Below are 24,952 nucleotides of genomic sequence, written 5' to 3'. Positions count from 1 at the left end.
CGAATCTACAAATTCAAAACATCTGTGACCAATTTAAGGAGGGAAAAAAATCTCATTATATCATTTATCCAAGTCCATAAGAAAATATGAAAGCGTGCAAGCAGCTATGTAACGTAGGTATTAATAGTATGATAAGAGGCAGGCGCATGATGTCTTTATCATCTCTACTATACTTGTGCAATTTCCTAATCCATCTTCATCGCCGACCCTGAGAACAAGAGCAAGAAATATATCGATTGCAAAACAATGATACCAAACTCCATCTCAAATACTCCGCGCCCAAAGATTTATTTGATTCCTTCGTGATATCATTAATTCATGTAATGGTATTACACATTTACATTTCCACCGCTTTCTCCAACTCCTCTGTCTGGTGTCTTCATACCATGCCGTACTATGTCATGCTACTCTATGAAAGTAATATGAGCTCAATATCCATTATCCCAAATATCATCTTCACTCTTGATCATTTCTACAACCGGTGTTTTGGGCATAGCTCTCTTCATCTTCTTTCTATCCTCCTTGGTCACTAAACGCGGCGTAATCGGCATCATGGGTGTAAATGGTTGATAAGGACTATATGGTACCGTACCTCCGCTGAAAGGTGTTTTAAGACCTCCCGTTCTAAGACCTCCGGTTTTCTGTCCATTATCCCGAGGGACACGTTCGAGAATGGTGGTTTTGGTGGGGAGGTTTGGGGAGAGCATATTTTGTTGAAATTGCTCGCGGAAGGGGAGAGAGCGGGTTGGTGCTGAGGAGGTATAGCTAGCGGTTTGATAAGTGGAGGTAGAGCCGATAGCTGTGGATGATGAGGGGGAATCAGGAGAGGCAGAAGAACCATTCGAGGTATGGATTTTATGGAGGAGAGAGTTTTTTGAAGGAGCAGCCCGAAGAGGTCGAGAAAACATAGTTTTGGTGCGTTCTTCTGCTGATTGAGGAGAAGCAGTATTTGGTTCGGATTTGAGGGAGATTTGGAGATTGCGGGTGTTAAGGGATGGGAGTTTTTGTTGAGGAGACACAGGTGATATTGTGTCGAGGGTCTCTGCTATACTTCGAGTAGGTGATCCACCGTTAGATGATGTGGAGCCGTACGGGGCTTGGTTTCTTGGAATTGGTGGCGGGGCTCTATGCACGTATCCTCGTGGTGTTAAAGGCTCTTCATCCGATGCGGCATGTGAGAAAGTGGTTGAGTGTGGCGTTGCAATTGGAGATGAAATTCGTAAACCTCGAATTCCTTTTCTTCGTGGAGATTTGGGTGATTTGGGTGCAGATCTAGGAGAGGTAAGAGCTGAAATTATGGAGGATGCTCGAGAGTGGGTCTTGGCTGATTTATTATCGTTGACATTGATTTCCGCAGGCTTATGTTTCCCAAGTTTCCTTGATGATAGTTGTACTTGCTGTGGTGCTACCGTAGATACTCCTCCAGGTACTTTGGGAGGTGGCATGGTTCTTACATCCATTCCTGCAGCCTTTGCTTCCTCTTGCTCCATCACATGAGCGTATAGATCCTCCAGATTTCGATTCATCATTTCTCGATCAGCTTCAACAATCTTATTATCAACACTAGGCTGACTTTGGTGGGAATATATACTCTGGTGTATGCTGTGATGTCTTTGAGCAGGATAAACGTAGGGATTTGTGTATGATTCTTGTATTGAAGGGAAAACAAAAGCGTTTGGGTCGGGATTGATTGCTGGGGCGAAGCACTTTTTATCTGGAGATGGCCAGGAAAAGTTGCGAAGATTTGATGGAGAAATTGGAGTTGGACCTGATGATCCAGTATAAACGCCAGCAAATGTTGAGTCGACTAATTCCACCTCCAAGGCTCTGGCTTCTAAATCAACCTGTCTTCGTAATCTTTTCCCAAGAGTAATTATGAGAATTCCCACGATGCAAAGAGAGAATAGATATGCACCGATAATACCACCAATCTGAGCCGGTAAAAGTGCTTTATTTCGTGAAGCTCCGGCTGAAAGAGGTGGACCGTCTTCTGGTGGTGGTGCTGGGGACCAATCTATTCCCAATGGATTACTTCGAGAAAGTTTTCTTGTAGAGATTGGATTCGCGATTACCTTGATAGGCAAAAGAGCAAAAGTCGAGAAGATGCAAAGAAGGGACGATAGTGAAGTGGATGTTGAGCAAATCAAAAGAATGGACGATGGTATATTGATACGATCTGATTCACCTCGAAGCATTTTGTGTATGTGATGATACGATTGACCTCTTTTATAGCCTCAACATTTCAAATGGAGCATATTGTAAGTGTATCATGAACTCCTCTTGAAACGATTTTAGATATTTTGAGATAATAATCGACATGAAGTGTTCCAGCTTCTGAATTTCAAGGGGATATGAATTGATGTATATACGGGAGTGAAATCCTCCAAAGCCGGGCAAAGCTACATGCTGCACAACTGCATAGGTACTATTATTATTCTGCGCGAGATGCGTACCTACAGACTATTACAGACCTCCTACCTAGGCAAGATCGAGTATAGATGTTCGAGTGTAACGCTATCTAGGAATTGGGTTGGATGAAGGGTATGAAGTGATAGAATATCTGTTTGGTCGATGTGCATTTTGTATGGTCAAGGAAGAAGAGAATGAGATGTCCCCCATGGCAATGTTTGATAGCGCCCGGAAGATAAATTGACCAATAGAATGATAGATCAACGAGAAATACCAGGGATTCAAAGGGAATATCAACGAATATAGTCAATGCAGATACTTAATTGGGAGAAACATCCAGCGTCCTCGTTTGGGCTGCAGTCAGATTTTCGTTATGATCCGAGAGTGAAGGGTGATAATTGCTGTGGTTGGTTGAAGAGATGTGAAGAGAGTGAAGGGTGCAGAAATTGAAGGAAATGGAGAAAATGTTACCGTCCTCTTGTGCTTGTTCTGCATTTTGATTGGATGACTGTTATGGACATTGGCATGGGGTTTTAAGCGCCCGGGAAAGAGGTGGAGTGGGGTCTAGAGTTTCCTGTCAATGTCATTTAATTATCCGGAAGTGAGTTACAAGTTGTAACTTACAACTACCGAATCCTAATATCGATAGCCATACCAGTACTGGGGAAAGAGAATCAAATTTCTCTCAATGGCTCTGGTCGTAACAGCTTCTCTCACCACATCATATCACATCACACCAATCGATGGCTTTGATCATCCTCATCCTCATCCTCATCCTCATATCAATTTGGACTCCAGCTACTACAAAGTATGCACATGAATAACAGCAGAACAACTGTAGAATTCACGTTCTTGCCATATGAATCCTGTATAGAAATCTAGTTCTACGCGAATGAGAAGAGTCTGACAAGCATTCCTGCTATCCTCACTCCTTTGGTTTGATTTATTTGTCGCCTCATTTATTCAATTTTGCATTCGTTGTTTCAGATCCTTCTGCTGCTACGAGGAAACTGGAAATCACATAGGCGATTAGTGCAATCGAAATCGAATATCACGATACATACCGGTATCAGGTTAATTTGGAGAACTATACAAAAAAAATGTTTAGATAACGCTTGAGATTCTTAGCTATAGCTACCTTTCAACTCGTCTATGAAGTACTTTTTCAATTTATATGGTTTCGACTAGAACCAACGCCATGCTGGATTCTACTACAGGAATCATGAAGCTATTCTTCTATGTTCCTTATGACTTGACTTTTTTGATTTCTTTGGTAACTTCTTTACCTCATCAAGTTGACTCAGTTTATTTGTCGGTATCGCATCTGCTGCTCTTCTTGCTTTATGCGCTTCCTCATGCTTAACTCGCTTCTCTGTGAGATCCGTCATATTTTTCCCCCATGGATTACTTATATCATCTATAAGCGAATTATTAGGCGTTCTCCTGGGCAAACTAGTCAATACATTTCTTGTCTCGGGTGGATCCTTAGGATCCCTGAGAATTGACTTTGGTGCGGTTCCTGTGCTTGTACTTGTAGAGGGCTGTCCATTTTTAGATGGAATGGACTTGTTTTTCGTGTCTTTCTGGACTTTCTTGAGAAATGTGGACATCTTGTGATTCAATCCGGATTGTGTGTTGTGTGATTGTGTGAAGCAGAATGTTGATAGTGTAAATATTCGTTGATGTGATATGATTTTTAGTCTACTCTCGACAATATTCTCGTCTTTATATACAGTTTACTTTGTTGTTTTACTGACCGTCGTCGTGTCCCATTCCCACTTAATTGAACTTTAAATGACTTCAATCATGTAAATTAGTTGGCGGTCTTGGGTGGTGCTAGCTTACCGCCGATGAGCTATTATTATAACATATTTCACGTAAGCGACCTCAATTGACCTCGTAAAGACGTACTTCATCAATGAATCAAGTCATTCATGTCGATAATCAATTGCAAGTTCAATTGAAGCTCGTTGATTCCATCATTTGGACATGAATGATAATGCGCTGAGATTTAAAGGAACACATTTTGGTAACTATTAGTTTCACCTGTATAAACAATCATTACTTTCAAAAATTCATATCTCGTTATGTTTGTCCGCTTACGCTTCTTCCCAGTCCTCAACTTGTCAAATCAGTCACATTCGACATTGAAATCTTCAAAATATTTGACATCATACTTGGAACACCTTTTCGGAGTCATACCTGGTGGCCGCAGCCCAGATTTTCTGAATATTAGCGGTCCCGCAGCCTTCTAACAGTTGCTGCGTCTTACATGCATCGTCCAGATCGATAAATTGATTTAAATTGACCGATGCAAACTGTATAGCCACTTGGTTGGAAAAAATCATCGTGTTGCCCGTCATTCCATACCCATCAACATTGAAATATCGAATGTAGTCCATGATTATTTGTGTGAGATGATTGATAAAATTTACATACAGACAAGCGTCTTGTTGAATTGGTCAAATTCAGGCATGTCGCCACCCTCTTTAACGTCAATTCGACCAAAGGTAGTCAGAATAGATTAGAACATATCTTGCATGGTCTAGTTACAATTGATCCACCGTTGGTTGTGGGAAATTGAAGCCTTGTAGGTGTGCCAACTGCAAGTATAGCTTAAAATACCTATAGCTACTTGTCTGCTCGAGTTCCATCATGAGATTGGTCGTAATGGTAATATTCATGGAATCAGATGTATTTCCGGGCATACCTAGCCAGAGACTCTGTGGCCGCTGAAGTAGCCACAGCGGGGCTTGTAAAACCATACGCGTTGACAAAGATAGTTGGCTTCGTCAAAGTAGGGTGTTGCTATATGCTGATGGCAGAGCAGAATAGATCATTGCTGATTCAGTTATCAAAGGGGTAATTATGGCTTGGAGTTTTTGGGCTGTAGTGCTACCTGGATCTGTCCCAATATCTCCCCCGATAATGTTTGGCGACCAGCCAAAGTCTCCAAACATAGTCTAGTGATGATTCCAAGGGGTTCTAAGACGCCTGTCAATGTTTGAAAGAAGTTTGATTTACTTATATCCTTGGCATTGATTATTGTGACATTTGCAAGTACGATGTCGGACTTCCTAAAGGTTAAATTAACTTTGACATTTCCAATGTAGCTGCACGATCTCCAGCAACAGTGATACTGTACCTGGCCATCGTCTCATGTACTGATCAGCATAACACTTGAAAGATGAGGTTAGTCAGCGTGAATCTTAGGGTACCGCGTGGATGGATAATAGAATGTTCATGAATAGTATGAAGTTTTACTGTTTGTGGCGGTACTATTAGTATGTGAAGTTACACCAGCTACCACCACAAACAAAGCGACGGCTTTTTCGTGTCTTATTTTAAATCATGAACTGGGTGGTTAGGATGTTTGAGGGCATGGGGTATCAAAGCAAGGAAAAAGAATATCTATGCACGACCATGAAGTTTGGTGTTGAAAGATAATGATCGGTGAAGATCTATAGAAGATAATTTAACACACGCCCATTCCTGATGATACCTGAAAGTATCTAGTAAGTACTGACATCATGCAGATGGGGCTGAGATGTGGCGGGTATATACTCAGTCGTGGCAATCGAGGCAATGTATTCAAATCCAAATCATCCAGAATCCAAATCTCTTCGAGTCAAGTGGTGACACCCTGTCCTCGAGAACAGTAAAGTTCATGGCGTACCCTTCAGCTATTCATTATTCAATTCAATCAAGCATAATAATTCAGTCAACAATCAATGTTAGATTTTTCTTTTACGGCTACTACCGTGGGTGTTGAAAGAGCTTAGCAGTAACAGAGCTTAGAAGGATTCACCCGCCCACTGAACATTCTGGATGATTGAACGATTAACAATCGCCGACCTAAAAATGCAAGAATTGTCTCATTAGGGTTGATTCAACCTTTGATACCTCCTAAAAAAGGAATCTTCCTAGAATATCACTCAAATAAGTTTAGTTATTCAGCTGGCCAAGGCGTGCAGTTGGTAGGTGAACCCTTCCATTTAATATTCTTACTGTTTCTAAATTCGCTTCCAGTGTGTAATTGTAGGCTAGTTACTAGCCTAAGATCTGGTCGAAACCACTGCGCCGGTATCGAATCAATAGTATCGTCTCAATGATCACAAGTCTTTTGTTTTTTGGGCTTTTTCTCATCGATCGGTAGAGTTTTACATTTCAGTGGGTGTTGTGAGCAGAGTGTCGGTGATTAATTGTGGCATGTGCTATTATACAAAGTTAACCCTGTTAAGGGTTCTATAGTCTGTGCTAAACCTTAGTATTCCAGAAGGACGGAATATTGGTCACATTGGGAATCGACAACGAGAATTGCGATCATGAATCTGAAGTGATCGAGCAAAAGATCTACATTCCACCTTTTGCGGATTCAAGTCCGAATTTATATAAGGATAGCAACAAGAAATTTGTTATTATTAGCAGATCGTGAAATAGAAGTCATCTCATCGTAGATCTGCGACATTTGGATTAAGGTTCACCTAGTAGCTCTAGTCCAACTTTAATCAAACATATACACTATATCAAGAGACAAGTCAAGACCACCATGTGTCCCCTAACTTCTCGAATCTTTGGAGAAATGCATCGTTGGAATACAAATCTTGCCACGTTATTAGGGTCTAGACCACCTCTCAAAGAAAAAGAATCTCACAAAGATTGACTTCTTTCTATCTCTGCAATCTAGGATTGAAAAATTGAAACCTGTTGCGAATCGTAAAGATCTATCATCCGTCTCCTTTTGCAACTATAACAATAGATACCCGTCGAAATAAAATAGAATGGCACATTATGTTCCATGATTCATATACCGACGTTCCTGCTTGAACCCCGAAACATTCCTCAACATATTTCTAATGTCTTCACCGATCGCAGCCTTACCCGCACCGGAAGGTTATATCGTGAACTTTGACAATCCGGCACGATATGAAGATATAACTGGATATTGGGTTTTTGGCGTCGGAACCATGTTGAGTTTTTCATTCTTGTGCATGAGGATTTATACAAAAGCGGTTGTTTCGAGGAGTTTTGCTGCTGAGGATGGTATGTTATATCATACCCCGATATTGGAGCATTTGCTAACTCATCTTCGGGATATAGTTTGTTTGATATTGGCTTGGGTGAGTGATTTGATTCGAGTGGATGGGATTGGGATTGGGATTGCATTTTACTGATTGAGGAAATAGCTTGCGGGAATTAGTGTGCAGGTGCTTTTTGTTTGTACGCGAAATCCACGAGTCTAATATGGAAAACAAAGCTGATTGATATCGTGCAGTCATGTGGCTTCACAAAGTAATGGGTGTACATGCGTGGGAAATTCCCATTGAAAGATATCATTTATACGGCAAAGTGAGTTTTCAATAATCAATCACTTACGCACGGGAGTCGACGAAGTCTATCATCTAACATCTTTCTTCAATCCAGCTGATTATGAGCTCGTCAGTCATCTACGTAGCCTGTCTCGGCTTATCCAAATTCTCCCTCCTCCTCTTCTACAACCGTTTATCCCCCGTTCAATGGTTTCGCAACGCCGTTCATTTCCTCATGTTTGTAGTTGTGGGCCATAGTTTCGCACTCATTTTCGCACTGATCTTCCTGTGCAAACCACTCGCTATGAGTTGGGATTACAATATCATAGACGGAACATGTATTGATCGCACCGCGATATTTATCGCGACGGCTGCGTTGAATGTCGCGACGGATGTTGCGCTTCTAGCGTTGGTCGTGCCGATGATTGTGGATTTGCAGATGCCGAGGATTCAGAAGGTCGGCTTGATTGTGATTTTTTTGGTTGGGTCGCTGTGAGTGGATTTTTCTCTTCCTTCCTTTCTTTCTTTCTTTCTTTCTTTCTTTCTTTCTTTCTTTCTTGCTGATTTTGAGGACGCAGGACTTGTGTAACGAGTATGATTCGTTTGAAAATTATGTTGCCGCTTCTCATGGCTCCGGATCAGACGTGGGCTGTTTCGGTTCCTTGTATATGGATGTAAATATTTTCCTTTCTCCCCTCTATTCCCCATCACCCTTACCTCCCACCTCCCACGCATCAGTAAAACTTAACCCCACCCCATAAATTCCAAGCATATCAATTAATCCCTTCCCTTCCCCCACAGCATCGTAGAAGCAAACCTCGTAACCATCTGCGGCTCCTTCCCCATCATCCGGCAATTCGCCCGACACGTTGCGCCAGGCTGGATCGGCGAATCCACCATCAATTCACTAGAAAACTCCGGTTCGCGTCTCTGCGATCTCGAAACCATCGGACAGAAATCGTCGAAGAAGAAGAAGTTTAGATATGGAAGCGAGTCGTGGGATGATAATGAGGCGTTGGAGTTGAAGCTGGATGGGAGGGGTGTGGAACATAGGGTGGAGATTACGGCAATTGGGAGAGTGGTGACGAGGGAGAGGGGTAGTGGGGATGTGGAGGATTATGCGATTCTACCGCATGCGAGATGAAGATTGGGATTTTTGATGGGGCGTTTTGGGAAAGGATATGGGATATAGGATATAGGATATCCATTACTGATGAATTTCGAGATTAGATTGGGCTATGGAGGCACATGGATTTTATTTTCAAATTACTATCTATCTACCTACTGTTGTTCATGATCACGAGTCTAATTAAATCAGTCGATGATATCAGAGAGTGTAATTAATCCTCAACACAAAGGCAGTCTACTTGCAACTTAAACAGGTGACTTGGTGGTCAGATTGAATTGGAATAGTTTTCTTGTTATCTACAAAACTCCTTTCAAAGATTCGATAAACAAGGTCCCGTACAACAACTCCTCTCATCCAGTCCCATCAAATCATTCCTAACCTTTTCTTCAACCCTTCAATCATTCCTTCTTTCATAAGAAATCCTCTATACAGATCTGACGGCCTTGACAATAAATGCACTTGCGGTTGGTGCATCATTCGAGTATGTCAAATCTAAACATCCACATTATCAGTAAACGCATTTCCAAAATTCTCCATCTAGATCTCAGATCTCAAACCTCAAATCTCAAATCCTAAGCACCCCCCTTTCCCAAAATATCAAAAGAAAAAGAAAAAACTCACGTGTAGTAAATCCTCCACTGCCAGTACAGATAATATCCTGATCATGGCAAATACTCAACACCTTACTACTTGGCACTGTTCCCACAGCCTGGCCGTAGTTTGGGTCGCCAAACACGACTACTGCGGCAATCTTGGCTGTTACAGCTGCAGAAAGTGTTTTGGCTGCTTTGTGGACAAGTTGCGCGCCTTGGGAGTAACCGGAAAGGACGAGTTTGGCGGAGGGACATTTGGTGGAGGCGGAGTTGATGAGGGTGGCCATGGTGCTGGAGCCGGCTGAGTCGCCGCCGGCGAGGTAGCTAGAGGAAGGGTTAGTTTTGGGTGAGAAGAGATGGAATGGGAGTGAATGAAGTGGGATTACATACCCTAATACATTGGCGGAATAATCAACACCCTGCACTGTAACTTTGGCAGTTGTAAGTGCAGATCTCAAGTCGGTGAAGACGTAGGGACCGACGTCCTTGCCGACATTTCCCTCTGAAATATTGTTAGTGAGATGATCTTGAAGAATCGCAGAGAATTCAATGATGATACAGATAGCAGAACATAAGAGAAGGATGGGGGAGATGATAGAATCATGAAGAAGATAAAATCCCAACACAAACATACCTTCATTAGTACCCCTTGCGAAAATCACAATGACGGGTTTGCAAGCATCAGTAGTCAAACCATTCTCGGTAGTGACAACAGCAGCAGCAGATTTTTCGAAAAAATGTGCGGTCGAAGCGAGATGTTCGGTAGTTGTTACTTGGGCTTCTGCTTGTACCTCTACTGCTGTATCGACTTCCGATTCTGCAACTGGAAGAGCGAAGGCAAGAGAAGAAACGGAAAGGAGAAGGGGGATTGAGAATCTCATTTTGAGAGTGCGGAATTGGCTGACCGGGGTCTGGTTGAAGAAGTGATATAGGAATGGAGTGAGGGTGAAGTGAGAGGAGATGGAAGGACCGAAGAGAGTACAATGAAGATGGCACTCGAGCTTACGGATTATCTCGACATTGAGGGGGAGTGAGTATTTATGTTAGTACCAAGCCTCATAACTCTCCCATTTTCTTTGTAAACCTCGTGCTACTATCTCCTCTCTGAATGGACATCCCGAGGTCGTTGCAATAAACACTTGCATACATACACACATACATGCGGAACTAAGCTAATCGGAGCTATGCATCAACACAGGAAGTTCGAATACATCTTTGCACTTGCATGTAAAGCCAAATTCAAGATAGCTATCCAAACAAACCCCTCTTTAATTTCACAAATACACTCCCACTTTTCTCATACCCAGATTTTACCCACTCTCCATCTCCAGCCAAGCAGAAAATCGAAGCCAAGCCCCATACCAATTCACATTTCTCTCACTTCTTTGGTCAATTAATTCACATTTATACTCAGCCGAATCAAATCTCACACCTTATTCAAAATTTTGTGGGTCCTGGACCTGCATATAGATGCAGGTGATAAGGTATTGAAGATCGGACCTGCCTGTATTGATATATAACACCGTGCCTTTGAGCATTAGGTGTACACCAATGGTATTGGCATTAACATTATTATTGGCATATAACAACAGCCTCGGTTCTCCTGAAGACAGGCTGGGAAAAAGAGGGAGGAGAAAGTTCGATAGATGTTCCATTCTTTAAACTCTCGGGCTTAGGTCTTGGCTGCAGGCATGAAGGGATTCGGGTGGATGTAGGATCTCTGGATGAGTATATCTTCTTAGAAAGGAAAGAAGGCATGAGTTTGCGGGAATACCTTCAGGTGGATTATTGAAGTGATTGTTTTGTGATGACTTCAGTAGAGACTGCACAAGAAATACTTTCCTTGCCAATTCCAAATAGCATTCCGTATACTTCGATATTGCCGTTGTATTGGTAATTGATTCCGGTCTCGGTGTGCTTCCAGATACTATATTCACAGTCCTATGATTTGCATTCTACTCTGCACGTGTAGGAGAAGTACAATACTATATGTAATGTATATCCAATGCTTCTGCATATCTGCAGCGCCGAGGAATATCCAATCGACCTAGCCAATCCAATTCCAATCGTTTAACCATGAAGATTCATGCGAAACTCTTTTCCGTCCCATTCATCCACATGCCTTCCCAACACAGATCACTAATCCGTTTGCTGTATCATTGGCAAAGAGAATTACCAAACATACTTGCTTATTCTTGACACCAAACGAAGCGAAAGAAAGGAAGAAAGCTGAATCATCAAATCAAATACCCACTTAAGCACCTTGGCCTGTGATATCTCCAAGCTCTCAGTAGATATTCAGTGTAACACCTGCCCAAATCTCCCCGCAGCTACCATTCTATCCAACAACCAACCTCCAACCAAACGGCAGAATTGCGGGGGTGGAGTCCTCTACCTAGTAAATTCTCCCACCCGCCTCACTAATTTTCCATCTTTGGGCATATACTCCGTAAATAAGTTACCAATCTCTGCAACCTGCCTACTCCACCCCTTCACACCGTTTTCCATCAAAAGAATAAGGGATTAACTGCCGACATACATCAAAACATGATACGCACTGTATGCCAATTTCTCGGGGTGCATGTCACTTATGCATGAGAGGTATATGGAGTTGGGGAGTTTCCACAATAGGAAGGAGGGTATGGGATAGAGATCATTCGGTCTTTTCTTCACTGCACTTTCGGGGGATGAAGTGGTTGAAATGGGAATTTAGGGTTATTAATTACATCATTCTATCATGGAAGATTTATCCTTCTACCCCGTAATTACTCTTGGCATTGATCCTATTGACTGGGCATAAATTTCTACCGAGGCCTGATGTGAAAATAGAGTCAAGGTATGTAGAGTAAAGAGAAACTTTGAGACTACATTGTACTTCGTAGTAATCTCGATAATACTACAATGATTCTCAATGTGAAACCAAACTTATGTACTATCTGCAATTAACCAAATATCCAGGCACACATAACCTGGCCTATTCCAAATCTTTTTCACCATACACTATACAAAAGTACCCACCCAATTCCTCATCTCCGATATAATCAATACAGAATCCCACCTCCTTCCCTCATCTCAAGATCTTCCTCCTACCAATCGACCCAAACACCTCCCGGTAATACTCCCCTCATGACTCCCCAATGCCCTTTCGCACTTTTAACCTGCCACTCCTCCAACCTCCCAGTCTCATTCCTCCTCAATACCCCCGCAAAAGCTTCGTCTCCTTTCTCTTCTCCCAGCTTTAACTCTTCATCTTCTATCTCCCACTTTGGTAGTAAGAATGCTCTTCTCGCATTACTTCTCAAAAAGTCCTTTTCAATTGGTTTGCGGAATGTGATTGATGGTGCAGAAGTTTCAGGACCCAAAGAAGGCGTTTCGGAAAGAGGCTTTTTGCAAAAGATCACCATGTTAGTGAAATCTTGTCCTGTTTCTGCAATGTGTTGATCTGTTGGTGCTTCGGCCTCACGGTAAATACGACAGGTGGGGAAGAGTGAGCGAATTGTACGATGAATGATTAGGAAAGGGGGAAGAAGGAAGTCTCCAGCGTAATTCTATAGAGTAATTAGTACGAAATTTTAGAATGTCAAGAACAATAAAACCTACAATGGCGATAACACCACCTGGTTCCAAGATATCATGAAGATCCTTCAAAAATTCATATGTAAATAGTTCAACAGGTTCAGCTCCGCCTGTAAATACATCGTGCACGATGTAGTTGAACTTCTTTCCTTGAGCTGCAAAATCTGATGCGACAGATACGGCGTCCTCAATGATAGTTTCTTGGGGCTCAGGAAGAGAGAAGTATTTTTGAGCGAAGTCAACCACAACGGGATCAATCTCCACCAAAGTAGTATGAACTCCATGGGATATCAAAGCAGCTGGAGTAGTACCAATACCGAGACCACTATTGTATATCAGTATAATGAACAGTTCGTTATGGAGAAATCCGAGAAACTCACATGACCAATGCACTAGCATCCTCGTCTTTAATTGGCTTTTCGACTTCAATCAACCGTATTGCCTCTAGCATCACAAAAATTCCATAAATAGGCTCAGCAAGTCCTTTGGCCTTTTTCCCATTGACCAACCATTCTCCTCCTAAAAGACTATGATCACAACGCATAGCACGGAATCCATTGCCCATCGTCAAACTTTCAATAACGGATACATACCCAGTCAGCGATTCTTTTCGTTCAAGGATCGACCAACCATTGGCATTCATCGTGCTATTAAGTTGATTAATCGCATATGGCGTTGGAACATGTACATTAAACAATGCAGTATGGAAGAGTGCTGGTAGTATCCAAAGTAGACGTTTCGAAGGAGCAAAAGCTGAATATAAAGCTTGGAGTACAATTTGCATTCCAAGGCGTGTGAAAATGATGGATTGACCAATATGTTGAGAGATCTGATTTGAGGATATATATTCCACAGTTTTGAAAAAGATGTATGAGAAGATACCTGGTGCTGCATCGGATATCCAAGGCCATCGACCAGATGTGAGTTCTAAATCGTCCAGTGTAGTAGCCGTACACGAGACGGAAAGGATAAGTAGAGGTAAAAATGTGAGTCCTTCCGTAATAGGAGGTCCAAAATTAGCTCCCATATAACCACTCAACTTGAAGAGGAAATATTGGGCCACTGGAATGTAAGCCGCGATAATCGGAAGAAGTTGGACTGGTCTCCTAATTGGAAGATAACGCCTAATGAATAGATTTGACGACCAGCCTAAGAAGCAAGCCGTCATGACTCCTTTCGAATGCCATATTCCAGCTGGATATGATCCATAGACTGGAGAGAGAGTAAGTTGAGAGACATTTGAATATATGGCGGCGAGTGAAAGGAGGGTAGCTGATTGAGCCAAGACCCAAAGTTGAGATAAGAGAAATCTAGTCGTGGTCTCTTCTTGAGCTTTCGATGCTAAGGCTTTGAGCTCTTTCTCAAAATTATCTTGAGTAAATGATTGCAATTGCTCATCATTTATACTTGTTGGTTCCGATGATTTGGAAGGTTTTGGGGAAGATTTTGGTGCCATGATATCTGTGATGTAAGATAGTTCGGAGAAGAGGGGTGAGGTGAAGGTATTTAAACTCCCCACCAATAATTCTTATCGAGCAACAAAAGCAAAGAATTAAATCTTTAACATTACTTCCACAAAAGAGAAAGATTCGAGTTTATATTCCAATGAACTGATGTCTGAATACGTTGCGACAATTGTTTTGTTTGAGGCCAATGCGTGAATTCTGAAACGCGAAAGAACCACAAAACACGTGATGTTTTAGATGAAAGAAGAGGAACAAGTCCTCGCTCGGGGTTTGATGTTTTTGTTCCGTAGGAGAGTTTAGGATGAATTGGGTTAAATTGGAGTTTTGACCATGGGACGAACCAGTGGGTTGAGATTAAGGACTTAGACGTGTACTCATCATTACATCGTGATTCATATATTCAATTCAAAGGGGGGAGAACCTTTGAAGCTTTGGCTCGTTGTTAGTTTGTAAAGTAAATAAATAAATAAATATGTAAATAATGATACTACATTTTTAGGATAACGAAAAAGTTATACAGGATGCCATCGTTGCCCTGCGGAAGAGGGCCCAACATGAAAACCCTCGACCCCTACTGGGATGAAACATAATCATACAGGATGCCATCGTTGCCCTGCTGCCGAAGACCCAACATTAACGTCATCGACACCCCTCGCAACACCATCGACAACATAACTTAGATCTTAATACCCTCCAAGATGGGCTTAGCCTCTTCACTCTTCCACCAACTAACACCATCCTTTCCTGGGTACTCAAATTGATCCATGCTTGCTGCCTTCATCTCAACACTGTATCCTGGCTCCAATGGAGTTTGGTAGTAACCACCCTTGATGATAGCTGGGTGCTCGAAGTGCTCATGGAGATGGTCAACATATTCGAGAACGCTCAACTTTCCACTGACTACGACGTAGTCGATAGTACTCAAATGTTGAGTGTACTCTGGAAGTCCGACACCACCACTGTGTGGCACAATTGGGACACCGAACTTCTTGGCCATGAGGAGAACAGCCAAGACTTCATTGACACCTCCCATTCGGCAGGCATCAATTTGGCAGACGTCGATGGCTCCGCTGGCCAAAAGTTGTTTAAAGATAACTCTGTTTTGGCACATCTCACCAGTTGCAACACCGATTCCATATGGTTTAAGAGCTTCCCGAATAGCCTTGTGGCCAAGAATATCATCAGGAGAAGTGGGCTCTTCGATAAACCATGGCTTGAACTCTTTGAGTTGTTGCATATATTCGATAGCTTCAGGGACAGACCAAACCTATGTGATTGTTAGTTTGGAGACGAATCATCACTATTCTAATGTAACATACCTGGTTTGCATCAACCATAAGAATATTGCCCTTGTCGTAGCCAATAACTTCTCTGGCAATTGACAAACGTTCTCGGTCATCCGCAACGGATGTTCCAACCTTAAGTTTGAAATGTCTGTATCCCTTGGCCAAAGTTTCCTCCAAGAGACCCTTCATCTTATCTTTGCCGTAACCCAACCATCCGGCACTTGTGGTATACGCAGGAACAGCTTTGTTGTTCAAGGCATCTTCAATTCTCTTTGCCTTTCCTCCCTCTTCAGCCTTCAACATAGCAATGGCCTCTTCAGGTGTAATAGCATCAGTGATATAACGGAAATCGATACAGCTGACGAATTCCTCAGGGCTCATGTCTGCGACAATTCTCCACACAGGCTTGTTGAGTGTCTTTGCCCACAAGTCCCAAATAGCATTAACGACAGCTCCAAGGGCAAGGTGAATAACACCCTTCTCTGGACCAATCCATCTAAGTTGTGAATCGGAAACGAGATATCTCCAGGTTTGACCCCAATTCGAGACGAGGGAAGAAAGGGTACGTCCCTTGAGGCGATCGGCGACATGATCGATTGCGGCACATACGATGTCGTTTCCACGACCAATTGTGAAAGTCTGCGAGAAGAAGTGTTGGTTAGCAGGGTGTAAATAGAGTAATTGAAAGTGAACAAAATGCTGTGATCATCTTACCATGCCATGACCGGAGAACTCAGAATCGGTCTTGAGAATACAGTATGCAGAACTATAATCTCCCGCAGCGTTCATGGCATCTGAACCTGTCTTGTCGAGAGAAGTGGGAAATCGAACATCGCGGGTATCCCAACCTGTGATTGTAACTTCAGCCATGATGATTGATATGAGGAGTAATTGTGAGTAAAATGGGTAAATGAAGAAATATGAGAATGAGTGATTAAAGAGGAAGAGGAAGAGGAAGAGAGAATTGGAGAGAAGTATTTGACCTACCGATTGGGAAAGAAGCAGACAAATATATACAAATTCAACGAGCTATTGAAACGTTTGGGAAGTAGTCAAGAATGCAACATCGATTGGCTCAACAGTGGGGCAATTGGACCGAAGTCAAAAGTTCGACGATGATTTCTGTGTTGTTTGCCTGTTTGGTCAATGGCTATCAAGGATTTGTATTGGTGGAAGAATAGAGTTTCCTGTCAACCCCGCGCTATTTTTTTTTGATCATTTACCTTCACGGGCTCACGGGCTCACACGGTCCTTTTTCCTAACCCTCACTTTCCCCCATTTCACTCCACTCCACCTGCACTCACCACTCACACTTCACCACTCACCACTCACTACTTCACTCCAATCACACTTCACTAAACCCCTCGTAACCCCCTGATTCGGAACCCCCACATTGTTCGAGATTTGGGTGGGAGAAAGAAAATCCGGGTGAGACTAAATTTTGGATAACCCAGCTAGTTGCCGGTAGGTATTCATGGTTGGTATTCATGGTATTCATGCAAATACCTACAATTGTAATTAACACAAAATTGCCTGATCGACCCATCATACGCCAGCAAGATTGCATTGCTAATATTCCGAGCTTCTACTCTTTCTTAGAATGCTTCAAGAACTCTATACTCGATGAAAGACTTGGGATAACCTCGTCTTCGCAGCATTCAATTTCCACATCATGGCTTCAATATCATTTCGAGAGCCTCCGTGGTAAACTTACACTACACATGGTTTATCATTTGATCAAAGCGGAACGAAGGACACCTCTCGTGACACTTCATGCATTGAAATGTCAATATCTGAATGTGACCCCACCTGTGGACCGAGTTACTGTGGTTGTTCGTCAGTCGTATTGAGACTTCAAATAGACTCAACGCTCCACTTCGTCAATTGAGACCACAGTCATTCATTTTGGAGGAACATTTGGTGACAGTAAGATACTCAACCATTTGTGTTTCTTCTTCTTCTAAATTTCTTGATGAAAAGGAAAGGGCACTTGATCACTTACCAAGTCTTCTCGAATACCCGATGGGCAGGCCCTTTCATGTTTCATGCTAATATACCCGGAGACTGGAGATCAACGAACTTGAGCTTTTCATTCAGAGCCCATACACGTTCTTTCAGCCGGGGCTATCGGTGCAACTCTCTTACCATGCGTGCCGGGCCATCTGACAGCCTTTGCTAGAATCGATACCAGATCTGAATCGCTTGATTCCTTCCTTATATTTGAGCGAGAACAATTTTATTCATTCTTCTGGATTGATTTTTAAAACAGGGAAACTGCACAGACATCCGCAAGTAATTGTATGCAGAATACAAAGTTTCTCTCGTTAGGAATGAAGGCAAGGTATGAATGCTTCCTTACCTAGTGGTACCAGCGAACGAGCTACTCGGCTTCCCAAGAAGTTCGCCTGGAGTTTAGAGGAATTTTTGAACCCGAATTTTTTTATGCATTTACATGTTATAATTGCGCTGAATGGTTCACATTTGCTGTGCCGTTTTTCCCCATTAAATTACCAATTGGCTGGCATACGGATACTATACTCTATTCCCTGTTGTTGATATGTTGGGGAATACAGAATATGAATGGCCCGTCAATGTAAATTTTCAAAACAATCAAGCTCATGCAAAGTTTTAGCAACATAGGCTACTGATCTTGACTCAGGATACGATTGGGGAGTCCACCTAGAAATTGACCAGAACCCAGAGTGCAGGATCTTGAAATAAACAATGAACGACGTGGATGTTTAGACACGGATGCAAATTCTACCAACATGCTTTATGTTGGTCTGATGCAAAAGATGCATGGGTAGCACACAATACTCTCCTATCAAAAGACGAAGGAAAAGCAAGTTCAAAGATTTCTGCTGGTGATGGTGGTTTATTCCCAAAAAATAGATCAAGCCATTTGAAGCGTGACCGAGCAGACTGTTTTATGTTCTATGTTCTATGGGAAAATCTGGAAAGCTCTCCGTTGTCTATGGCTCCTTAATCATTGTACGGATGAATACTGCTGGAAACATCCTATAGCCCATACATTGAGTATCAATAATGAATTCCCGGGCGTTCGATTCGATAATTGTCAAAGTAAAGAAATCTGCAATTACTTCCACGCTTTCACTAATGCTCTGTAGGGATCGAAGTTTTTCTACTCAAACGGAACCCAATTCTTTCATCGAGGAGTTACCTATGGGTCGGAATCATTAGATATATTAGCTGACAGAAAAGCTTGCGAGCGTGATATCAAGGCATAGATATCTCTGGGGATCAATGTACTACATGTTTATGGGGTCGATTAAGTCAAGATCATGGGGAATGCATGGAAATGGGTATTTATCTACCTATTGACCTATCTATCACGTCTACTTATGCCTACATCGATTCTACTACATAGACAAATGAAAAGTTCTCCGCCTATATAGATATGGTGGATGCATTTGCTTTATACAGGAACACACTCGGATTCTATCTAGTCGACAATTCCATTACAAATAGTTCCACTTATTTAGCACCACTCTCCAAATCAGCTGTAAGAGATGTAAAAGGTCATATCAAAGCAAGAGGCTATCGTTCTATACCCATTGGAGGATACGTTCAGACTGACAGCGATTACGCACAAGAGACCTATCGGCTGGTTGCAGATTACATGGCTTGTGGAAATTCGAGTATTGATTTTTGGGCGTTGGTAGATTATTCATAGTGCGACAACTCCACGTTCACCTCTTCGAATTACTCTCGTCTCACCGAAAGCTTTTCCGACTACCCATTACCGATATTCCTCACAGACTATGCATGTGAGCCCACTACAGAAGATAACGGTGATATTGCCGGCCGGATCTTTGATGAAGTTGGCACCATATATGGTCCAGAAATGTCAGATATTTGGTCGGGCGAAATCGCGTATGAGTGGGTGAGCTTCAGCGATTCAGATCCCAGTGACTATGGTAAGTAAATCTCTTCGGAAAGGTATGCAGGATTTCTTACAGTGTTTCAACAGCTCTGGTAAATATAACCAACAACACAATCCAGCTCAATCAAAATTACAAGTCGCTCTCAACACAACTTGCTGCGATAGATCCTTCTATAACTCAAATGTCAGCTTATACACCAACCATCACAACAGCACCATCATGCCCGGATGAAAATGCAGCTTGGGGTATACGCACCCATCCAACATCTATTACATTCTGCTAATGTTAACAGCCGCATCGACAAGACTTCCCCCAACAGCAGATACCCTGGTATGCGATTGCGTGATAGCTTCTCTACACTGTAAAGTTGACCCATCAACACTAGCTAACATAGTCACATTAGTTCAAGCAACTCTATGTACATCAAACTCCACTATCTGTGACGGATTTACATCGAATGTCACTTCTTCAACCTATGGCGCATTTAGCGTGTGCTCTCCTTGGCAACAGGTTTCCTGGGCTATCAATCAATACTACCTGAATTCGGGAGGTTGCTCGCAAAAAATAACAACGGCAAGTCTACATAGTCTCAAAGCTCTAAATTCTAGCTGCATCGATATCCTGGCAAAAGCCGGTCCGTTAGGCAAAACACCAATTTGTTCAGATGTAACAATTGCCAATTCCACCTCAGACTCAAATGTTACATCCGTAAATTCAGACATCCCAACTGATAGTTCCTTATCCGGCGGCACCATTGCAGGAATAGTAATCGGAATCCTCCTAGCAATCATCGCAGCTGGTTGTCTCATCTTCTTCTATCTACGTAGAAGAAGATCGCGAAATACGCACATAGCCGGAGAACTAGACGCTTCCACTCCCGGTCAACATGATTCACCAGCTGAACTTAGAAATGACGGACAGAAAGCGGAATTATGGGCGAATGATACATCTACCAATGCAGGAACAACTAGTCCGAAGGAATTGGCCCATGAAGGAGACGCGATGTTACCAAGAATTCAAAATGAGAGTAGGGACATTTGTGAATTGGCTTGAATTGTGATTTGGGAGGTTGAGTTGGGGGCTAGGGGGTTTGGACTTTCTAGGTTAAGAATGAGGTATTAGGATTATCAGGACTGGTGTTAGGGGGGGGGGTCGTTGTGGATATAATGGCCTGTAAGGGAGGGAAGGGCGTATGTATACCCGGAAAAGGAAAGAGCTCATTGATAGATATCACAAGAAAATTAATGGCTACTCACTAAGAAACTTTTCTATAGATACCCAGGGTTACGAGAGAAACATGAGGAGCAGAGTTTTATGAAGACACTTTATATTAAACTTAATCATTAGTTTCCCAATCTGATACTTAGGATTTCATATCAATAAAATCTCATTCGGCTTCGTGAGTGATCACTCACAGATAAGATGGAAGGCGAACAGACGGCCATGAACCTCGCGCTTTCGATCGAGTTCTTCCCTCCGCTTGTTCGAATGATGAACCTGGACTCAGTTGCGCGAAAATGTGAATTTTACATAATTATATCTTGACAAATACTCAATTATTACATATATAAATCAAAGAAAAAAATACCTCGTCCTCGCATTAAAGTGAAGAGCAGTGGTCGTACATGTAGCAAGCAGTTTCTCCATATCAGAGAACCAAGGAAAGTACATTCATTCAGGGTATCAATATTTTGCCAGCCAGTACGTACACCTACCTGCACGCGCTTTCAATTCCCCAAAACACCGTATTTCTCCATGAACCAATAGTTGTCGATAAACTTCAACACCGGTCATCATCAAGTATATCATGCCATCATCTAATCAAAACATCCACCGTATCCATATCATCGAAACCCGCCTCTTCCACCGTAGAATCCAGTTCCAAATGATCCCCATCAAAACTCAAAATGATTTTCTTGTCCGCCGGAATCTTATTCGTACTTCTGAATCCATCTACCAATTTCTTGATCGTCGTTGTAGACTTCACATACGTTTTGAATTCCTTGATATCCTTCGATTGCGCTTTCAGTATCAATCTCATCTTGTTGACTGGTTCGGATACAACTTCAACAGGGTTTTCTTCCTCGTCGCTGATTTCTTCGGCTTCGGCGGCCTTGCAACATTCGTCCCAGAGATCGTTTGTCCATGCCTCCATGTGTATTCTACCACTATTGAAACCCTCACCCGTGGTATCGACATCGGCATTCGTATTGAAGTCGAGGCCAAGAGATGCGCAGGTCATGGAATCGAATAATCTTTTGTTTCTCCACGTGAGTAAAATCGAATCTTTCAGTTCTTCATTCATGTGTATTCCATCCATTTCTTGTTTCCCGCACCACGCCTGTCGAACTTCTCGTAGACGCTGATGAAGTTTCCGTCTAATAATCAAATTCTTGGTGTTTTCCAGTCGAGACGATATAAAAATTTCTAATATAGGTTCGGCTTTTTTGTTATCTTGGAAAACATCGTCGTCGACTGCACTTCTGTCCGGTTCATGATTTCTATTTGCCCAGTCGGCATTACTCCTCTGTTGGGCTAGATCCGCAAGTCTCTTGTTTTCTCGTGCCTTTGCCAATAATTCCGGAAATTCCTCTTCGGAAAATGCATCATCTTCATCGTCATCAGCGATAGGAATTGGTTCGGCTGATGTTACAATGGGAGATGAACTTCTGCTGATTCGCTGCGCAACAGGCGCGGCATCGTCGCTGTCGCTATCGCTCACAGATATATAACCCTTTGCAGCAACTTTCTGCTCTCCGCTCTCCCTGTTTCTACTATGTATATCTTTTGCAAAACGACCCATCAAACCCCCCGGTGAACGACGCCTTTTCTGCGGGGATCTTGTTTGCGACGTGCGACTATCAGGTGTAGATATTGACGATTCCCTAAGCCCATTAGCATACATACAACACCGTATCTACAAAGCCATAAAATAAATACCTAATCGGTTCCTCATCTTCTGTCTCACTACCCAAATCCACTTTCCCGCGCACATCCTCATTCGAAAACTTCCTTCTTTTTTCCACTCTCGGACTGGAAGATGATTTCTCCCTGCTTTGCGATGAACGCTTTCTCTCCAGGCTCGCGACCTTCTTTTCCCTCTTAATCTCCCTCTCTCTAGCATGTAGTGGAAATAGATCTTTTGCGCGACTAAAAGCATCTGTATGGTCCATCCCCGGTTTAAGCTCTGGAGCTTGCGCTGGGGTCAACTTCTTCTTAAAAAGAGAGAACTTTTTCTTGGCTGGAGGCGCCGATGCACCAGTATCGAGGTCTGCCATAATTAATTATTATTTGTGCGATTTTTGTGATTGTCCTGATTGAGTGCATATGAAAATGAAGTCGAGATGTAAATACGGGGGACATTTTGGAGGGTTGCGGTTGCGAGGCTGCATGCGCTAAAAGTACCGGTAGCGATACCGATGCTTCATTTACTGCCATTGTTGGTGTAGAAACTGTGATATTCAAAATTGTTTCCTCCATCAACGATAAGATTCTATCAAAGTTATATTGGCATTTCGAAGAACGATATGGAAAACGGCGCATTACAACAAGGCGAAGGCAAGGATCCTTCATCCTTCCTGTCAGAAATTATTGGCTCAAAAGTCATTGTAAAGCTCAATAATTCTCTCGTCTTCAAAGGTTAGCTAGCTACACATACCTGCGGTCCTTGTCCAAAACTTACTTTTTGGCAGGAGAATTACAATCCGTCGATGGATATATGAATATCGCTTTAGAAAAATGCGAGGAATGGGTTCATGGAAAGAAGAAGACAGTTCATGGTGATGCTTTTGTGCGGGGCAACAATGGTGAGGATTCTTCCTGAACGTCATTCGATATAAGCAACTAATTTTGTGTGTCTCTTAGTCATGTACATATCGGCCGATGAATCTGCTTAATTGGCACAATGGTGGAAAAGCATTGGGCGGGAGTTATGGAGTGCTATACAGGAAGGATCCTTTTACGAAATTCATGATATCCAAAAGACGACGATGGGATGCGACAAGGTAGCAGAAACTGGCGGGATTATGTGCACAGTCTTATAAATGGGTGTGCCGATACTTGAAATTCATGGAAACAACAATGGAGCAGCTTCTAAAGCTATCTAAGGCCATCTATCTACACTAGACATTCAAACCCTTGAGGTCCAGAAGAAATAAGTCTTACCATGCAAAGCAACCTCGCCCTTCTCATTACGCTCAGCATCCATTCCCTTCAACGACCCGAGAACCTTCTGCTTCACTTGTTCTTTCTTTTCAGCCTCCATCACCGCTATAGCACTCAAAGTCCCAAACCTATTCCAAATAGCCTCATCGCTCAACCATACCGTCCACTCCACATGATCTTCTCCAAGCGGTAGTGAGAACTGCGGCAAATCCTGCGTGAATGTATCTTTCAAGGTTTGCAATGGAGTGGAATCTAATTGATCCTCAAATACTTGTTTCCACTTCCCGTGCCGAAACCGTGGAAGCTCATCTTCACTACTTTCAACAATGTCTTTTAGGACCTGTTCCCATTGTGTGGTTGTTGCTCGACCGTCTCTTGGTGAGTTATCTGCATACTTTGTGATTAGTAGTAAGTGGAAAGACGCAATGTTATAACATACAATCTTCTATATTCCACTACAACGGACATGTTAGCATCTCAATTCACGCCTTCATGAATCAAGACTTCTTACGATCATTCCAAATACCCCTCCAGGTCTCAAAGCTCTATGAATCTCCTTCAAAGACTCCTTTGTAGCAAACCTTACGCGGCAAATCAGTATACACCTTCATTCTCCTACGACTTTATCCCCTCTCACTTACCAATGCCAGGACTACCAGAAACTTGAATTAGTAAACATTCTCTCATCCCATCCCTATTCCAAACCCACAAAGCAACTCACCTGCGAAGCAATAACCGCATCAGCCCAACCCTCCTCAATCTCCATATTCTGTGCACTTCCCCCAACAATCTTCACACTCCCCTTCCACGCTCCCTCATTCCCCTTCCCAAACTTCCCCCTCAAAACCTCCTTCATCTCATCATGCGGCTCCACACACTTGATCGCAAACCCTTCTTTCCTCTCCGCCAACAAAGTAGTAAATTTTCCCGTCCCAGCTCCTACATCTATAATTCTAGCTTCGTCCACATTTTCCACTCCCAGATTCTTTAGGAGTTTAGAAACTGCTTCAGGTGGGTAACTTGGACGATGTTTGTCATAGTCTGAGGCATTGGAAAAGCCATTCAGGGCTTCGGGAGCTAGGGTTGACATTTTGGAGGGTTCTAATTGGGATTTG

General features: G+C 42.6%; 10 protein-coding genes across 10 annotated transcripts; 3 read left to right on the top strand and 7 right to left on the bottom strand.

Moving 5' to 3' along the window:
• Window positions 1–428: 428 nt before the first annotated feature.
• On the bottom strand, window positions 429–2,195 carry EAF01_009872 (uncharacterized protein; the record flags this gene model as incomplete). The annotated part of the gene is made up of 1 exon (XM_038918128.1): window positions 429–2,195. One exon carries the CDS (start codon window positions 2,193–2,195, stop codon window positions 429–431), a length of 1,767 nt encoding a protein of 588 aa, XP_038766098.1.
• A 1,434-nt stretch (window positions 2,196–3,629) lies between these two features.
• On the bottom strand, window positions 3,630–4,019 carry EAF01_009871 (uncharacterized protein; the record flags this gene model as incomplete). The annotated part of the gene is made up of 1 exon (XM_038918127.1): window positions 3,630–4,019. One exon carries the CDS (start codon window positions 4,017–4,019, stop codon window positions 3,630–3,632), a length of 390 nt encoding a protein of 129 aa, XP_038766097.1.
• Window positions 4,020–7,265: 3,246 nt separating this feature from the next.
• Window positions 7,266–8,862, top strand: EAF01_009870 (uncharacterized protein; the record flags this gene model as incomplete). The annotated part of the gene is made up of 7 exons (XM_038918126.1): window positions 7,266–7,452; window positions 7,510–7,529; window positions 7,596–7,629; window positions 7,685–7,758; window positions 7,834–8,210; window positions 8,297–8,392; window positions 8,520–8,862. 7 exons carry the CDS (start codon window positions 7,266–7,268, stop codon window positions 8,860–8,862), a joined length of 1,131 nt encoding a protein of 376 aa, XP_038766096.1.
• Window positions 8,863–9,271: 409 nt separating this feature from the next.
• Window positions 9,272–10,321, bottom strand: EAF01_009869 (uncharacterized protein; the record flags this gene model as incomplete). Its single annotated transcript, XM_038918125.1, has 4 exons — window positions 9,272–9,339; window positions 9,469–9,764; window positions 9,831–9,942; window positions 10,075–10,321. The coding sequence occupies 4 exons, from the start codon at window positions 10,319–10,321 to the stop codon at window positions 9,272–9,274; spliced, it is 723 nt and encodes a 240-aa protein (XP_038766095.1).
• A 1,939-nt stretch (window positions 10,322–12,260) lies between these two features.
• Window positions 12,261–14,688, bottom strand: EAF01_009868 (uncharacterized protein). The gene is made up of 3 exons (XM_038918124.1): window positions 13,397–14,688; window positions 13,041–13,341; window positions 12,261–12,988 (listed from the first exon to the last, which is right to left on the bottom strand). The coding sequence occupies exons 1-3, from the start codon at window positions 14,470–14,472 to the stop codon at window positions 12,527–12,529; spliced, it is 1,839 nt and encodes a 612-aa protein (XP_038766094.1). The 5' UTR covers window positions 14,473–14,688; the 3' UTR covers window positions 12,261–12,526.
• A 470-nt stretch (window positions 14,689–15,158) lies between these two features.
• On the bottom strand, window positions 15,159–16,638 carry EAF01_009867 (uncharacterized protein; the record flags this gene model as incomplete). Its single annotated transcript, XM_038918123.1, has 3 exons — window positions 15,159–15,749; window positions 15,802–16,407; window positions 16,483–16,638. The coding sequence occupies 3 exons, from the start codon at window positions 16,636–16,638 to the stop codon at window positions 15,159–15,161; spliced, it is 1,353 nt and encodes a 450-aa protein (XP_038766093.1).
• Window positions 16,639–19,070: 2,432 nt separating this feature from the next.
• Window positions 19,071–20,726, top strand: EAF01_009866 (uncharacterized protein; the record flags this gene model as incomplete). The annotated part of the gene is given in 5 exon segments (XM_038918122.1): window positions 19,071–19,091; window positions 19,157–19,447; window positions 19,463–19,706; window positions 19,760–19,918; window positions 19,966–20,726. The coding sequence occupies 5 exon segments, from the start codon at window positions 19,071–19,073 to the stop codon at window positions 20,724–20,726; spliced, it is 1,476 nt and encodes a 491-aa protein (XP_038766092.1).
• A 760-nt stretch (window positions 20,727–21,486) lies between these two features.
• EAF01_009865 (uncharacterized protein) lies at window positions 21,487–22,951 on the bottom strand (the record flags this gene model as incomplete). Its single annotated transcript, XM_038918121.1, has 2 exons — window positions 21,487–22,558; window positions 22,614–22,951. 2 exons carry the CDS (start codon window positions 22,949–22,951, stop codon window positions 21,487–21,489), a joined length of 1,410 nt encoding a protein of 469 aa, XP_038766091.1.
• Window positions 22,952–23,200: 249 nt separating this feature from the next.
• Window positions 23,201–23,569, top strand: EAF01_009864 (uncharacterized protein; the record flags this gene model as incomplete). Its single annotated transcript, XM_038918120.1, has 3 exons — window positions 23,201–23,312; window positions 23,366–23,479; window positions 23,538–23,569. 3 exons carry the CDS (start codon window positions 23,201–23,203, stop codon window positions 23,567–23,569), a joined length of 258 nt encoding a protein of 85 aa, XP_038766090.1.
• A 233-nt stretch (window positions 23,570–23,802) lies between these two features.
• Window positions 23,803–24,927, bottom strand: EAF01_009863 (uncharacterized protein; the record flags this gene model as incomplete). Its single annotated transcript, XM_038918119.1, has 5 exons — window positions 23,803–24,224; window positions 24,277–24,292; window positions 24,349–24,418; window positions 24,479–24,489; window positions 24,559–24,927. The coding sequence occupies 5 exons, from the start codon at window positions 24,925–24,927 to the stop codon at window positions 23,803–23,805; spliced, it is 888 nt and encodes a 295-aa protein (XP_038766089.1).
• Window positions 24,928–24,952: the final 25 nt, after the last annotated feature.

This window comes from Botrytis porri, assembly GCF_014898465.1.
Source record: "Botrytis porri strain MUCL 3234 chromosome Unknown BPOR_015, whole genome shotgun sequence".
Classification (NCBI taxonomy): Eukaryota; Fungi; Ascomycota; class Leotiomycetes; order Helotiales; family Sclerotiniaceae; genus Botrytis; species Botrytis porri.
This window is presented reverse-complemented; position numbering and strand designations above follow the sequence as displayed.